General features: G+C 42.9%; 1 protein-coding gene across 1 annotated transcript in view; it reads right to left on the bottom strand.

Annotated features, from left to right (window-relative positions):
* LOC149182191 (ABC transporter A family member 7-like) overlaps positions 1–18,390 on the bottom strand; it is a 299,560-nt gene that overhangs the window by 221,327 nt on the left and 59,843 nt on the right. The window contains exons 2-4 of the mRNA XM_089416795.1: positions 1,121–1,502; positions 263–342; positions 7–151 (exon numbers count right to left, since the gene is read on the bottom strand). Coding sequence (XP_089272921.1) covers positions 7–151; positions 263–342; positions 1,121–1,502 — 607 coding nt within the window. The remainder of the gene's footprint in view (positions 1–6; positions 152–262; positions 343–1,120; positions 1,503–18,390) is intronic.

Below are 18,390 nucleotides of genomic sequence, written 5' to 3'. Positions count from 1 at the left end.
GCATACCAATGGGAAATGCATTGATATCTTGCTGAAAGGAAACTAAAGAATTCGGACTTGCTGAGCATGAAGATTGAACCACATATGATGGAGAACCGGATAAAAAAGCAGGCTCAATGTAGTTTGTGTCTTGAGGCTCGCTATCAGTTCCCTGAAATAACCAGTCTTAAAATTTCTGATTTCTTACACCCTTGAACTTTGAAGTGCTTTAACAGTAAACCAGGAAACTGAATTACAGAAGCGAAGAGAATGAATAACTCACAGGAACCAGAACTGAGAATGCTTCTAGTAGGTCTGAAGAATTTGTCAGTGAGGAATTTGTTACAAGATTCCCAGCCAAGGCTGAAAGCATAATTCATTACATCAGTTATCATAATGATCACCAGGAATACAGATAACATACTAATCCATGATTCGCATGGCCAATTGAACATCTCCTAAGTAATAATTATTTGGTGCAGAGACCCAAGACAAACCAAAAATAAAATTGTCAACAACGGCTTGCCGGGTTGATGAAAACAGTGCTCTGTGCAAGCCCCCACAAAGGTTCAGTCCTCACCTAGGACATGCCTGTACTTGTGCTCATATTTGTTGTACACTAGTACTTGCAAAAGCAGTTGGGGCTAGGTCAAGCCCTGAGCAAATTTGGCAAAACAGATACCCCCCAGTCACGGCAGGCAGCTGAGCCAAAGGTTTGTTTTCACAAGCCCACATACATTTGCTCATGTTGAAAGGAAGCATCCATTAAAAAATATGGACAGCATCTTATGATGGGATTCCAACAAGGGCGAGTAGAATTTAATTATTTTGGTTTCTCAAAATACTATCATGCATAGCCCCCCATAGTACATTATTTCAGTACACAGGTGATCAAATATTATATTAATAGACAAAAATTTAAAAATCACACAACATTCCAGTGCTAATTTAAATTCACTCTACATTTATTTAGCTTAGTGTAAAATATATTTCTACAATATGCCAGAAAAAGAGCAAATATTAAATAAGTACAAATTTGCAGCCTGGTGATAAACATAAATAGCAGATCATGAAGGAAAAAAAAAAATATTTCCATTGTGTTAATTAACAAAAATAGTATTTATGCGTCAAGAAAACATACTTTCTGCAATTGATTTATTCTGCCCTGTGTAAAGTAAAGTCACAGGACAAGAATTGTTTATCAAACAAGAATCATCTGGCAGGTCTGTGAAGCTGCTTGAATTGGTTTTTACAGCTCGATACTGAGGCCCTGGAACTTGTAGGAATGCAGGCCACTCTGGAGGGCTTGGTATGGGACATGTGCCAACTTGATCTATAGTTGAGAATTGTATACCACAAATCTCTTGACAGCCACCAGTCCCATTTGTTTCTACGCATTTGCAACCACATTTATTACTTGAGGAATTCAGTAAATGGTTCACCACCAATTGCAGGATGAGCAGCAAAGCACATAGTAGTAACGGGAAGATGACAAGACATGCATTCGTTCTCAAATTGCGCTTCTGCAATAACACGCATTCAATAAATATATGTCGTATTGCATAAAATACAGCAAACTTCTTCATATTTACAGTTGAGCTAATACTAACTTACCAAGTTACCATTCCCAATTTCCAACCCTTGAAAAATTGATAAACAAATTAGCCATATCGAATGTTGCTTTAGCTGATCTTGACAAATATCTAAATAGTTCATTATGATTATAATATTAATTATTTTGGCATACAACATGTTGCATTCCATGTAACATGGATCGATATCCTTAGCCATACTGTTTAGGGTAGAAACACAGAGTTAATTGGCAAGCAATTTATCATTTCATACTGACAAACATTATTCGTCGCACATAAAATGTAACACCCCATTCTGAGTTCCAACTTCCAATATTTTGTGGGGTATGTGCCAGTTTTGTTGGGTCGACACTATTCTCAGAAAAATAAGTCTTTTCTATATTTAGGAGCATCTGTTTTTATATTATCGACAGACTAGTGATTTTCCATTGTGTCTTTCAATTCCGAATTTTTAGGGTTTTCTATTTTTCACAGTTCTATTTTTAGACTATGGTTCATTGCTTGACTAGTAATTAGCCATTGACAAACTATTTGAAATTAATAATGAATCGAGTGCTTTAAATAGAGAGAATATTCTCTCTACTAGTGCATCCCTCTCCTCGTGCATAGTGCACCTTATTTGAAAGGATCACAAATCTACTCAAGATCACTTGACACATGTCCAAGAATTTTTAGTATGTTGATCTCTCAAGTAGATTGCCCTCTTAGAATAGTCATTTTGTCAATTTCTAAGAGTTGAAGTGTGACCTTTGGCTTCTTCTTTATGATGTTTACCTCTTTTTGCCAATTGGATGCTTGAAATCAGCATTTGGTGAGTTTGAGTGTGAACTGACTTCAGAGAACTCAAGCAAGTGGACAGACCACCTTCTTTGGGTAGCTCTCTCTTGTAATATATCTCTCAACATTGTAATCATTCTTTCATGGTTAATGAGAAGATTGCTGTTTGCATCAATTTGAGCTTGCTAGTGTTGATTTTCAGCATACGGATTTCTCATATTTATCACCTGTTACTTGCTGAATTGGTCCCACGTTTAGATATGTTGTATCTCTACTCCCAATCTACACTTTACAGTGTTAGTTTTTCAAAAAGAAAATAAATTATTGGTGTTTCATAAGGTTTTATTTTCAGTGCTAAGTTAGATCCTTGAGCCCAAACATATTATGAATTGAAATTTACAACATGGTATGGAGAGTTGTTTCACTGAAACCATCAGTATGGTGAATGGGGAAGGCAGTGACCTGTGAGAAGAAATTTACTTCTATGGATAATTTCAGACAGTGAGAGCCCAACAAGTTCTAGTGATTTTCTTGGCTGAATTATTTTGTTTAAGTTGTGATCCAAGAGACTGCAAGAATAGCAAACTCCAGTATGTCAATTCTCAAGGAATATAAACAATTAGAGGGGGGCTCTAATTTCATATCTTGGAAGTGCAGGTTGCAGATGCTCATGTAGGAACCTATCTATGGGGCATAGTCTAGGGCAGTGTTGCAGAAACTGGTCCCCCCCCCCCGGTTCAGAACGCAGATGCAGAACGGTGGGTGAACCACGGTTCCAAAAATCGGAACCACAGTCTGCCAAAAAAAAGATGCTTCCTGGAAATTTGAAACCGCAACGATTTTGAGTGCAGTTCCACGGGCACAAACCACGGTTCTAGAATGGTTATGGGACCTGCCCGCACAATTCCACGGCCCACCTTTTTTTTACTTTTTTCATTAACATATGGTTAAAGTGGGGCTTCCTAGACACTCCCAAGGTGCTCCCTTGATGCTCCCTAGACACTTCCTAGATGCTCCCTAATGGTAATGTTAAATTTTTAACATTACCATGAAATGGCTCAAGATGTTTGAGAGTGGTTCCAACCTTGTCAGACTTCAAATGAAGAAAATAGAATTTCATATCCCATTCAAAATTCAACAAAATTAACAATCTTCAGGATTTTAGGATCAATTGGATTGTGGCATTTCATTAGAGATTATATCATGTATGATGGTACGTGATTGGCATTTAATCAAAAGCACGAAGCCCTATATGTACCCTAATGTTGGTGGTGTTGATTGTTGAACTCCTTTGTCATGGCCTTAGCAAAAATTTACCCTTCACTCAAGTTAAAATCATTGATCGGACATGTTAAGCTTTTCTACCATATTTAAGGCTTGGATTAGGCAGTTTGATCAAAATTGGGCAATGTTGATTGTTGTTGCACAAACTAGCATACCTAGTAAATAGGCTGAAGCTAGAGGGCACAACAACAATTTGGAACAAAGGCCCACTGTCACCAATTTGGGACAATTTTCACTGACGGGAGGAGTCCCAGTACCCCTCACTTGTGATTAATGTGTCTATAATAAGATTCGAAGTGAGGCAAGGATGGCTCATTCAATGGAAATGTTCAATCAAAGTGTGAGCTTTGGGAGAAGCTAGTAAAACTTTCCACGAAAAACCCTTGAGAAGAATACTATACAAGAGCTAGGGTTGAGATATTTGACAAGGTAAGAATTCATCTAAGATCAAGATAGTCAAGAGAAAATGTTTTTGAATGATATACTACTAAAGTAAAAACCTTCAAGAAATTCCTAAGTTGAACGGCAACTTCAAGGATTCCCACTTAGTGTGAAAGCTAGGGCATCAGATTTCTTGAGATTCCACTGTTGAAATTCGTTCAAATTTGCAGATGCCTAGAGGAGACAATATAGAATAGTTCTATCCAATCGGGATCGAAAACGCACTCCTCAAGAAAATTTTGCACCAAGCCCTAAAGAGGCTTCCTTAGCCTTAAAGGGACGAGGAAAAGAGAGAGAAAGAGGTGAAGAAAAAATAATTTCTCAATTAGAATGTAATCACCATGGACCCTGTACCCACCACCATTGGGTGACACCCATAGGAGAAATTTTCCGCCTAGATTGTCTTCACCCAACAACCAACAGCCCCTTGCAGCCCCCAGATAGCTTGATGTGCCACCATCTCCTCCACCTCAGCCAACCATTATGTTCCCTCGCCCATTCTGTATGATCATATGTGTTGAAATTTCTAAGTATTGCATGTTAGGAATTTTATCTGTATTCTCTGGTTTATTTCGCCTACTTGTTTAATTACTAACAAGTTATTTAACCATATAAACACTGAAATAAACACAATACAGTCTCAACCATCTACAGATCAACAGCTGAAAGAAATAGACAAACACACAAGTGACACCGTTATTTTTGGACAATTGTCCCTGGAAAAACCCAACTTGGGAAAACCGGTGTAGCAGTTCTAAGGGTTTTTATTATTAAGCAGCTTTTCTGAGTACACTAGGTGCCAAACTGGCTCACCGAACAGAGATAAAAAATCTGGCAGTAATACCTCTCTTCGGAAGCATATATTCTGAAAGTCTACCCCATGAAACCCTCTCCAGCACAATCTGAAGCACTGCGTCAGCCCTCCTGGCCTTTGCGTCAGCCTGAAACCCCTCTGCTTCAGTCCTCTGAGGCACTGCGCAGCCTCTCTGGCTCTCTATGTCACTCCTGCAGCCTCTGCGTGGATGACGCAAGCCCTTCTAGCCTCTGCGCAGTCACTACTGCCTCTGCGTGGCTCCCCTTGGCTCTGCGTCTGCCTCTCTGCTTCTACGCTGGTCTTTCGGCACTCTCTCTGCCTCTCTACCTCATACTCACTGCCCCTCGCTGCAACTCTGATCACTGATTCAATTTCTCTTAGCAAACCCCGCTCTAGAAAATCGAACGACTAATCACTCTGGTGTGTTCTCCAACTGACCCCAAGCCTCCTCTTATACTTTTTATGTTGAGTCTTCAACGACTGAGATTACATCTCTAATCAACAGCTAAGATTAGATTTGGCTTGATCTATGTCCTTTAGAACCTTCTAACCCATTTTTATATTAATACCCATTAATATTTATTTTTCCTAAGTTTAGACTTAGGAACTAGATTAAAAATATTAATTATTTTAATATCTCCTTAACCCTGTAGAATCTACCCAAACCATTTCTGGGTCTTGGAGATCTCATGTGCTTTAGCCTCTCCACCAATTTTCATGGCTAGGGCACATCCGATGCTACACCAAATCAACAATATGTTTGAAGGTGGGCATTCCAACCCTGAAGGTATGGCTTTCATTATGTAATTGGGTATTTTTGCTTACTTATCATGGACAGTGTTGGGCATGGATTAGTTGGGGGATTTGGCGAAAAGAATGGGCTTGGTCTATACTCTTGTCACCTTGTCTAACTTGGTGGTTAACCTTATATCCTAGTCCCATGGGATCTCCTCTATTGACAACTAGCTTTAGGACTGGCATTACATGGCAAATTTTGATTTTGGTTGCATGGTCCCGCTTCCCGACATCACATACATCACTCTCCTCCGCTCATTACAATCCCTTTCCACATATTTCCCATCTTGGTCCACATTTGTACATTTGATCCAGGTGGATATTAGTGCCCACCCACCTATTCCACCTGGACCCCCACCATTGTTTTTTTTCAGTTTTTCAGTTTCCTTATTTGTAGCACAATTTACTATTTTTGGCAGTTTTTTGGGTCCTAAACTTCTGAAGCCATTTTGAGGCTGTAAACAACGTTTTTTGGGAAAACTGGAACCAACATGGATTATCGACCAATGTTGGTCATTCAAAAGTTGTAGTCCTCAGATAGATCTTTCTACTGAGGTATTGTGCACATCAAACGAAGATCGTACGCCAAAGTTACAACCCCGGGAAGTAGATGTACCAATTTACCCAAACGAGGCCCATAGTTTGGTGCTTCATCTCCTAGGGTTAGGGTTTTGGATGTTTAGAGTCTTCCATTGTTTCTCAATAATAAATACGCCTTTGAGCCTTGTTGTCGCGCAGATTGACACGACAACGCTCAGACCGAGGGCTGTCACTCTGATCCCCGATCCCTCCGTTCAAGCCTGTCTCCCGCGGCTAAGGGGGGTAGACCCTGAGATGATGAAGACCAACTGTCGACCAGTTGGTTGGGAGACGCGAGACACGATCAAGATAAGCACTAAAATGATTTGATTAATTGAGCAGACCAGTGCCTTAAAAAGATTGCTATTAAAATGATTACTTGTTAAATGATATAAAACAAAAACATAAACCGTGAACAGCAATCATTTGTCATCAGCTAAATCACATGACCAAAACGATATCCGGCAACTAAAAATTTTGAAGAGATAAATGCTTTAAGCCACCACGAGAACCAGACATCGTATTCGTATCTCGACCTGAAAATTTAGATCTCAGCATGAAAGATATAACATGAAAATTCCTGAAAATAACTGGATCTGGCAAAAATGAATTTTCCACGAAATTTTTATATTTTTTCGGAAAAAAAAAAAAAAAAAAAATATTTTTATTTTTATTTTTTTTTTTATTTTTTTTTTTTATTTTTTTTTTTTTTGGACCCCAAAGTCTTCTTTTATTAACCAGAAATCAGATTACAAGAGAGCTTTTTCAGTATTGACTCGCAGATCGAATGAATCTGAAATGACCACCTAAGACTCTATATAAAGGAAATGATCCCAACGGCTAGTTCGAATGATCCATGTAGAAATGATCTCGACCGTTGATGAGGATCAAGACATCTCTTGATCTCATCCGTCGATTTATTCAATTAATTTTTTATTATTTTTAAAAATTTTAAAATTTTTTATTATTTATTATTTTATTATTATTTTTTAAATTTTTAAATTTTTTAGTTTTTATTTATTTTATTATTTTATTTCATTTTTTAAATGGATCATCGAACTAAACCTTTGGAAACATCACCTAGGACCTAGGACTTAGGACTCATGAGGGGATTTAAAACATTTTTCGACCCTCAAGACACATTACATCATGACTTTTACAACTTACATCTCAAGGGGACAAGCCCACTTAACACAGACCCTCATAAATCACCCAGTTCTGCGACACAACTATAATCTAGCAGATTAACACACTAGGATTCTCCTAAAGTTCTAATGACAAAATCCATCCCGGCTTTGGGGTCAGGTTTGAAGGAAAACTCTGCCAATCCATGGATCGGTGAGACGAAAAACCTTCCGGGACATAGATTATCATAGAAAGTTAGGTCCACCTAGGCAATTTTACATACATGACTCTGATCTGCTTAGATTATTTACAATTCATACATGCAGACTGGGTTTACAATTGAAATGATCAAGCTATTGATGACTGTAGGCTGGCACGGACACGTCGTTCAGGTGCTACCCCTTTCTGCCAAGAAAAGAGGGTGTACTGCATGGGAAATTGACCAGTAGTGGTCAACAAGCCTCATTGTAACACAATTCAGAGGCATATAGCCGCCACATCTCTTCTCAGAGAAAAGCTACCATCGCCAGAGCTAGTCTTATTTGCATTCTATTTGTAAGCATATTTCAATATTGATATTAATGAAATGAAGTGTTATTTCTATTGCATCTTTGTATTTATGGTTATATCTGTAATTTGTTGTGTTCCTGTTTAAATCTGGATCAATGGTATCAGAGCAGTCTGCTCTTTCTCTGTTTTTCTTTACATGTCCCCAACAACGTCGAGATATAAAGAGTTAGGGCTCGCTCTGGTTGAACCTTTGCAAGATCAGCCTCGCAAACCCCGACGACCGCCCATGTGGGAAGAAAAGAAAGACGAGGGGGCAGGAGATGCTATCAAAATATTGCTCGAGGAGGCCCTCGAGAAACAAAGGAACGAGATGATGGATAACTTTGCCCAGATTTTTCAATGGTTGCCCACCAGCAGCGCATCCACATCTAGCAGCCACTCTGGAGGCTCCACTCCTTTTAAGGTACAAGTAAACTTTGACATTCCCATATTTGACGCCATAGATAAATGGTTAAATCTGCTAGAAAGATATTTTTCTGTGCATGATTCTTCCAGCCGAGAAAAGATTACTTTTGCTCTTCTCAAAGCCGCCCCCCACGTCAAGGACTAGTGGGAAACCTACTGTGAGCATAAGGATGATAGTACGACCTCACTATTTTCAGCCGCACCCACTTGGAGTTCATTCGGGGATGCCATCAAGGAGAAGTACTACTCTATTGGGAGCCATGAGGATAAATACATAAAATGGACAACGTTGCGGTAGGGAAGGGACCAAGATGTTTCAGAATTTACCAATGTTTTTCATACCCTTCGCACGGAGTTGGGTGTCAAGGATTCTGAGAAACATTTGGTACTCAAGTATCGTGGCTGCCTACACAGGTACATCCAGGACGAGATGAAGTTCCTGGATATCTCCTCGCTCGAGACGACGTACCGATACGCCGTCAAGATCGAGCAAAAGTTTAAACAGAAGAAGCCAGACTTTGGATTTGCGAATTTGAAGCAAGGGAAAGGTGCCCCCAAACCGCAGAACAGAGGACAAAACCAAGGCGGGGCGACCCAGGACAACCCGCCAAAGTCGCAAGCAAAGAACAACACCACAAAGCCGAAGAAGGACATGGGAAAGTGGTGCGAGTTCCATAAGAGCTCCACTCACAACACAAGTGAGTGTCGGGCCAAGCAATCACTGGTGGTCGAGCTAATGGCTTTGGAATTAGATGCACGTTCTGACTCAGAGTCAGAACCCGACAAGGGGATGACAAAGGGAAGTAGATTATCGAAGCGAAGCCTAAGGCCATTGTTGCCACCACGAAGATCCAGAAGGAGGAACCCGAAGATCTAGAGGAGGAGGAGCGCCTCTTCCACTCCCAGATGTGGGTAAAGGGTTCCCCGCTACAGTTCATTGTTGATAGCGGGAACCAAAACAACCTCATTTTGGCAGAGGTCGTGAAGCGGCGAAGCTTACCGACCACAGCAGACCCACAACCGTACACCATCAGGTGGCTTCACCAAGAACAGGATATTCACATGAACCAGTAGTGTCGCCTTCCATATAGCACCAAGCCTTTCACGGATGAGGTATTATGTGACATTAGTCCCCTTGATGTTTGTGATGTATTATTAGGTCAACCATGCTTGAGAAAGCGACATGTTGTGTATGAGTCAAGGCCTCGCATTGTTATTGTTACTTTGGGAAATACGTTGTACAGGATACCGGAGGTAGCACTGCCTATCGTCATCTCTTTGGTTACTACAAAACAATACAGTAAGCTCATTTCCAAAACCGGGAAATTTGTTTTCCTGATGATACAGGATGTTTGTGATGTATTATTAGGTCAACCATACTTGAGAAAGCGACATGTTGTGTATGAGTCAAGGCCTCGCACTGTTATTGTTACTTTGGGAAATACGTTGTACAAGATACGGAGGTAGCACTGCCTATCGTCATCTCTTTGGTTACTACAAAACAATACAGTAAGCTCATTTCCAAAACCGGGAAATTTGTTTTCCTGATGATACGTGTTGAAATTTCTAAGTTTAACCATTAGAAATTTTATCTGTATTCTTCTGGTTTATTTCTCCTAATTGTTAATTACAAACAAATTATTTAAACATATAAACATCGAAATAAACACAATACAGTCTCAACCATCTACAGATCAACAGCTGAAAGAAATAGCAAACACACAAGTGACACCATTATTTTTGGACAACTCGTCCCTGAAAAACCCAACTTGGGAAAACCGGTGCAGCAATTCTGAGGCTTATTTATTATGCAGTATATCCTTGAGTACAACTAGATGCCAAACTGGCTCACCCGATAGAGAAAAATAACAGGCAGTAATACCTCTTTATTTGAAAGCAGATATTCAGAAAATTTGCCCCACAAAACCATCTCTAGCACAACTGAAGCACTGCGTCAGCCCTCCTAGCCTCTGCGTCAGCCTCAAAACCTTCTGCGTCAGCCCTCTAAGGCATCGCACAGCCTCTACGGCCTTCTACGTCACTCTTGTTGCCCTCTGCGTGGTTGATGCAGGCCCTCTGGCCTCTACGTCTCAGCTAGCCTCTGTGTGGCCTGCTCTAGCTTCTGCATCTTCCTCTTTGCCTCTGCGCTGGTCTCTCGGCACTATCTCTGCCTCTCTGTGCAGTACTCACTGCCCCTCGCTGCAACCTGATCACTTATTCGACTGTTCTTAGCAAACCCCGCTCTAGAAAATCGAATGACTGATCACTCTTGTGTATTCTCCAACTAACCCTCAAGCCTCCTCTTATACGTTTGTTGTTGGTCCTTCAAAGGCCGAGATTACATCTCTAATCAACGACTAAGATTAGATTTGGCTTGATCCATGTCTTTTGGAACCTTCTAACCCAGTTTTATATTAAACACCCATTAATATTTTATTTTTCCTAAGTTTAGACTTAAGAACTCCATTAAAAATATTAATTATTTTAATATCTCCTAAACCGGTTAGAATCTGCCCAAACCATTTATGGGTCTTGGAGATCTCATGTGCTTTAGCCTCTCCACCAATTTTCATGGCTAGAGCACATCCGATGCTACCCCAAATCAACACTCCCTCTTAGCAAGGATTGTGCTCTAGTAATACTCCACACTAAGCATCACTCTGATTATACGGCACCGGTACCTGTGTTGATGCTAGGCCTCCCCGCCCAACATCCTCTGCACTGTTGCATCCTGTACTGCTGCCCATGGCCCTGTCACTGCCATTGCTGCATCTGTACGGCAACTCCCTCTGCATCTATGTTGTTGCTAGTCCTTTCTCCCAACACTGCAACCCACTCTCATCATGATGCATCATGCTACTACTAACTACTACTACACTGCAACTCAGTTACTCAGAAGTAAGTAACGGATCCACCCAACTACTGACATCCCCGTCAAGCTAGAAACACTCCCAATGTTGAAGCTCTCTCTGCTGCTATCAAGTGCTCCCTTTATTGCCTTTGTGCTTCTACAACAACTCCCTGCCTCTCGCACTGCTGCAAACCTCTCTGTGTCATCCTGCATTGTTGCAACCCTCTCTGTGCCTCTCGCACTGCTGCAGCCTGCTAGCTCTGTGCTGCCTGGGACTCCTGCACTGTAGCACTCTCTGCCGCTTCATCCGCATCCATTTCTACCGACATCCGCTAGTCCTGCTACTCTCTCTTCGAGGATCCCGTAGCAAGGTATAATCCAGGAGGTTGGGTACCTCAAGGATCCTGCCCCTTGTCACTTGTAGTCTTCCTGACTACAGCTCGATGTCTCCCAACCTCTTCTCTAGAGGTACATGAGCACTCATGGCACAATCGTCATCCTCCTCTACCTCCTTTTCTGCCTTCATTGGTGCTACCTTGGAGAGGTCCTTTTTCTTCCTCTTCTCCTGCTTCCCCGCAGATGCCAAAGTTGTATCCTCTTCCTCTTCCTTCTTGATCTGAACTCCTTTATTGCTACTTCCCGTCTTGCTTAATCGTCTGATCTCTTCTTGGGGAAGAGTTGCCCACAATTCTTCCCAATCTGGAAAATTCGCCCTGCCTAAAATGCTCTGGACAAATGTCTCCCACCCCTCAGAGACTGCGTTTAGAGCAGTCCTCACCATCAACCCCTAATCTGGTGTGGCCCTTATGGAAGTTAGATGGTCCCGGATCTCCTTCAATCTACAGAGGAAGTGATCTATTTGCTCCCCCTTCTACATCTGGTATGACCGCAGCTGATTCTCAAGTAACATCTTCCTATGCACGGAAGTATGTTGATACAACGTCTTCAAGGTGTCCCACATTTCCTTTGTCGTCTCCTTCTCGGCAATATGTTAGACCACATGATCCTTGACCCCATCAAGGATGATGCATTTCGCCTTGGCCATTGCCTCCTCGTACTTTTCATTGTCAGCTGGGTCAACTGGGATAGCCACTGTTCTCAAGGCGAAGGCCTTGATGCGATGTCTATCTAGAATGGACAGGATCCTGGCCTTCCAGACCACAAAGTTGGACGCCCCGTCCAGCCTGTCATGATCCCTCAGTCCATTAATGGCCATCTCTCTACTCTTCCGTTCGACTCCTCTAAGTCTCTACTTCCCTCTAGAATTTCACTTTTCGACTCCCTCTCAGTCGCTACTTCCCATCTGGAATTTCGTGTTAGACTCCCTCTAAGTCTTGACTTACCTCCTGGAAATCCGCCTGCCAACCGTCGAGTCGCACCTCTCTGATCTCTTGTGCACCTGCAACACTGATCGGATTCCTTGGCTAGAAATCCGCCTTGGTAACAACTCCCTCTACCTTGGTTTTGCCCTGTTAGGTATTGTTTTGCCCACAGCACCCCACCAGCTTCACTCCTGGCAAACTGCCCACAGCTTCCTAAACCCCAGCAACCGAAGGACAGAGCCTATAGGCTCTACGTAATCCCAGCACTGGCTGATATGCTACCCTAGCCAACTGCGTCAACCCTCCTGGTCTCTGCGTGAGCCTTTTCTGCCCTCATCAGCCTCTGCATTGGCCTCTCTCTAGCCCGGACTGATGACATAGTCCCTCTATGTCAACCCTTCTTCTATCGCTTTCGCAAGGATCAACATTCTGTCACTCGGGACAGTTGATTCTGCTGCAAATGATCTGCTTAGCTGATGCCTTCAGCGCTCCTCTTATCTACAACCTCCCTCTGATACCATGTTGAAATTTCTAAGTCTATCCGTTAGAAATTTTATCTGTATTCTTCTGGTTTATTTCTCCTACTTGTTAATTACAAACAAGTTATTTAAACACATAAGCATCGAAATAAACACAATACGGTTTCAACCATCTACAAATCAACAGCTAAAAGAAATAGAAAACACACAAGTGACACCGTTATTTTTGGACATATTGTCCCTGGGAAAACCCAATGTGGGAAAACCAGTACAACAATTTTGAGGGTTTATTTTATTATGCAGTCTATCCTTGAATACAATTGGGTGCCAAACTGGCTCACCCGATAGAGAAAAACAACCGGCAGTAATACCTCTCTATTCGGAAGTAGATATTCAAAAAATCTGCCCCACGAAGCCCTCTCCAACACAATTGAAGCACTGCGTCAGCCCTCTGAGGCATTGTCCAACCTCTACGGCCTTCTGCATCACTCATGTTGCCCTCTGCATGGATGACGCAGGCCCTCTGGCCTCTGCGCTGTCTCAACTAACCTCTGTGTGGCCTGCTCTGGCTTCTGTGTCTGCCTCTCTGCCTCTGCGCTGGTCTCTCGGCACTATCTCTGCCTCTCTGTCCAGTACTCACTCCCTTCACTGCAACCTGATCACTGATTCGACTTTTCTTAGCAAACCTCGCTCTAGAAAATCGAATGACTGATCACTCTGGTGTATTCTACAGCTGACCCTCAAGCCTCCTCTTATGCGTTTCCTATTGGTCCTTCAACGGCCGAGATTACATCTCTAATCAACGGCTAAGATTAAATTTGGCTTGATCCATGTCTTTTGGAACCTTCTAACCCAGTTTTATATTAATACCCATTAATATTTTATTTTTCCTAAGTTTAGACTTAGGAACCCCATTAAAAATATTAATTATTTTAATATCTCCTAAACCAGGTAGAATCTATCCAAACCATTTATGGGTCTTAGAGATCTCATGTGCTTTAGCCTCGCCACCAATTTTCATGGTTAGAGCACATCTGATGCTAACCCAAATCAATAATACGCCCTCACGGAAAGAAGAAGACGGTGGCCACGACCTCCAGAGAGGGCCCCTCCACACGACAACAACAAAAGGACAAGGTCGTGGAGGAGTACGAGGACATCTTCACCTCCCCCACAGGGTTGCCTCTGCACTGTCAGGTCAAGCACTCCATCGATCTAACCCCAGTTGTGTCGTTGCCAAATGGACCAATCAATCGGTGCTCCGTTCTGAAGAACAACGAAATTAAGAAGCAGATTCAGGAGTTGTTGCAGAAAGGTCACCTCCAGCCAAGTTCATCGCCCTGTGGGAGCTCGATCGTGTTGGTACAGAAGAAGGATGGGACTTGGAGACTCTATATTGACTATCAGGCGCTGAACAAGATCACTGTCCGGAATAGGTACCCGATCCCACGGATTGATGACCTTCTGGACCAACTCAAGGGGCAAAATATTTTAGCAAGATCGACTTGAAGTCCAAATATCACCAGGTACCAATCGAACCCTCCGATGTGTGGAAGAATGCCTTCAGAGCCAAGGAGGGCCTTTTCGAATGGTTGGTTATGCTTTTCGGGTTGACGAATGCTCCTGCAACCTTTATGAGGTTGATGGATGACATCTTGCGACCATTCACCAGCTCATTTGTAGTGGTATACTTGGATGACATCCTGATCTTCAACCAGAGTTGGGAAGAGCACCTCCACCACATCCAATAGGTTCTCCAAACACTGCAGCAACACAAGTTGTGTGCCAATTTGGAGAAATGCACTTTTGGCATGACCCAGGTTCAGTATCTGGGATACATTATTGATGAACAGAGCGTGCATGTGGATCCAGCCAAGATACAAGTCATTTGGGATTGGCCAATGCCAACCACTCTGACAGAGCTCCTAGCTTTCTGGGTCTTGCTAATTTCTATCGCAAATTCATGTTGACATTCTCTCATATCACTTAGCCCTTAAGTCAAGTCACCAAGAGAGGAGCGAAAGAAAAATTCTTTTGGTCTGAACCTCAACAGAAGGCATTCGCAGAGTTGAAACATCGCCTCTGCTCTGCACCAGTGCTCACATTACCAGACTTGTAACAACCATTTGAGATCGAGACATATGCCTCTGACTATGCTATTCGGGCAGCCCTTACTCAACAAGGGCATCCAATGGCATATCACAGTGAGACACTTTCAGACATAGTCCGGAAGTATCCCACTTATGACAAAGAGATGTATTCCATTGTGTAGGCTTGCCGACAATAGAAGCATTACATTTTGGGGAAGGAAACGGTCATCCACACAGACCACCGACCCTTGCAATTCATATAGACACAAGGGAAGTTGCAAAATGATCGCCATCAAAAGTGGTCCACATGCCTGCAACAGTTCCATTTGAATATCAAGTATAAGAAGGGCAGCACCAATAATGTTACAAACTACCTCAACTGACCACCGATCATGGCGTTAACCACCGTGCTCAACTCTTGTGGGCACAAGACTTCTACTTGGCCACTTCTCTACAAAAGCGACCCAGAATTCGGCCACACATACCAGACGCTCTTGGAGGGGCAGCAAGTTCCAGATTTTCACCTCCAAGATGCCCTGTTATTCCACCTGGGACACCTTTGTGTTCCTTCAAGCGAGCGTGCCAAGATGATTTGGGAAGCACACTATAGTCGAACCGTTGGGCATTTCGGGGTGGAGAAAACGGTGACAGTACTACAGAAGTATTTCTATTAGCCGAATCTTTGACAGGATGTCGGAGAGTACATCAGAGCCTGCACTTCCTATGCCATTGCCAAACTGACCATCAAGAAACAAGGCCTCTATACTCCGTTGCCTACCCCTAGTCGACCTTGGGAATCCATTTCCATGGATTACATGTCGAGCCTTCCTTCTACTAAGCATGGCAACGACTGTGTTTTTGTGGTTGTCGACAGATTCTCAAAGATGGCCATTCTGGTGGCCTCCAAAAAGAATATCACAGCAGAAGCCACTGCTAAACTCTTCTTTGAATGAGTGTGCATACACTTTGGGATCCCACAGTCTATCATCTCAGATCGAGACAGCAGGTTCCTCAGTGCATTTTGGTCCAATCTCTGGTCGATGCTGGACACCAAGCTCACTAAATCCACAGCTTTCCATCCCCAAACTGATGGCCAAACAGAGTTCGTCAACAGGATGATCGTACACATTCTGCGCATGTACAACTCAAAGCATCCACGCACATGGGATGAGAGCCTCCCCTATGTCCAGCACCACTGTAACCGGGCTCTCCACAACTCGACTGGCCACAACCCTTTTCAGGTGGGCTTGGGATTCCAGCCGCTATGTCCCATTGCTGTGGCCATACCATTTGCAGCTACTCAGGCAGATTCGACCCATGTCCAGTCCGAAGCCGATAAGGAAAACAACGTCATTGAGCACATCCAACATATCCACCAGCAGATCCACGACATTCTGGGGAAATCAAATGCCAAGTACAAGTAGCGACATGATCAACATCAGGTTCCACACAAGTTTCAGGTGGGCGATAAAGTCTAGTTGCATTTGCAGAAGGAACGCCTTACCAGAGCCTATTGGAAACTCAGACCACTCTAATATGGTCCTTACACCATTACCAAGGCTGTGGGAGACAATGCTTTTCAGCTCAGCATTCCCCCATTCCTTGGCCTACACCCAGTGTTCAATGTGGACCACCTTCGACCATACTTCCCACCATTGTTGGACACATCAGACATTGCAGAACAGCTCACACCTACAGAGTTAAATCCAGATTGCATGGAACAAACCATAACTGATCAGATCATGGACACGCAGATCAAGAACACCCGACAGCAAAGGATCCAACTATATCGAGTTGTCAAAGCAGGCCAACTCCTTCACCAGGGCAAGTGGCTTACCAGGGACCAAGTTCAACAGAAGTTCCCTCATCTCATGGAGGAACTCAATGCAATGGGGAGTCTGGACCATTGCTTGCTAAAGGGGGAGGAATGATCCAGGTGGATATTGGTGGCCACCCGCCTATTCCACTTGGACCCCCACCATTATTTCTTTCGGTTTTTCAGTTTCCTTATTTGTGGCACAATCTACTATTTTTGGCAGTTTTCCGGGTCCTAAACTTTCGGAGTCGTTTTGAAGCCCACGAATATATCTCTAATGAGGTATTGTGTGCATCAAACGGAGATCATATGCCAAAGTTACGACCCCGAGAAGTTGATGTACCAATTTACCCAAATGGGGCCCATAGTTTGGCGCTTCATTTCCTAGGGTAAGGTTTTTGGATGTTTAGCGTTTTCCAAAATTCAATTGCAGGGTAGGGGAACAGGAAATTCTATCCCGTCAAAGCAAGCGGATCGGGTGAAATGAACAGGGATTCTCAAAGCGAGTGTTATAAAAGCCCTCCTGAGCTAGCGCTTGGAAACTCCATAAAAACGAATGGGTGCACGGCCCCCGGAATGACTATGGTTCCTGGCAGGCTAGCCCCACCAGTTGTCTCTTATCCTGATTAGCATTACCCGAGCTGCCTCCATTTCACGCCAGAGGTGATGAGGATATGAAGCAACATTGGTTTCTCTACGATGCTATTTGGAATGTGTAGAGAACCCTCACCATATGAATAGTGAGTGACTCCGTCCCTGGATGTGACACGGTTGGTAGAATTCCAAACATAATAAATACGCCTTTGAGCCTCATTGTAACACAATTCAGAGGCATGTAGCCACCACATCTCTTCTCAGAGATAAGCTATCATCGCCCGAGCTAGTCTTATTCCCATTCTGTTTGTAAGCATATTTCAGTATTTGATATTAATGAAATGAAGTGTTATTTCTATTGCATCTTTGTGTTTATGGTTATATCTGTAATTTGTTGCGTTCTTGTTTAAATCCAGATCAACATTGGGTCCTGTTATTACTCAAACTAGCAAGAGTCCTAGGAGGGGATCCTATAGAGCAACTACTAGGTCAAGGGGCAATAATGGAGCGATCGTCCACTGTCACCTCAACTAAGGCTCCTTGCTCTTTATAGACTTTCACCGATGGGAGGAGACCTAGTATAGGGGGAAACACTAGCAAGGATGGATCTATGAATGGATAGAGAGTGATTCCTAAGGCCTATTCACAAGAGAGGCTCAATTAGATAGCTTACTTGATTCAAAAGCAAGGTGATGGGCTCCTCAGGAAGGGCTAAGAGGATTCTTGAGCCTATGTTTGGAGTTTATGCCTTAACAAGGGGCTTCCTAGACCTAAGGACCCTTATGGATAAGAGGCTTCTATGTAATCCTTGTGAAATTTGAGTTGTAAAGCTGCGGGACCACAAAGAACCCAAGCAGACCGAAGCTAGGTCAAGGGT

The sequence above is a fragment of the Pinus tabuliformis genome, chromosome 3_2, assembly GCF_031772625.1.
Source record: "Pinus tabuliformis cultivar Carrire ecotype Pingquan chromosome 3_2, CPIR1, whole genome shotgun sequence".
In the NCBI taxonomy this organism is placed as follows: domain Eukaryota; kingdom Viridiplantae; phylum Streptophyta; class Pinopsida; order Pinales; family Pinaceae; genus Pinus; species Pinus tabuliformis.
Note: the sequence above shows the minus strand (reverse complement) of the source record. Positions and strands in the feature narration are given on the sequence as shown.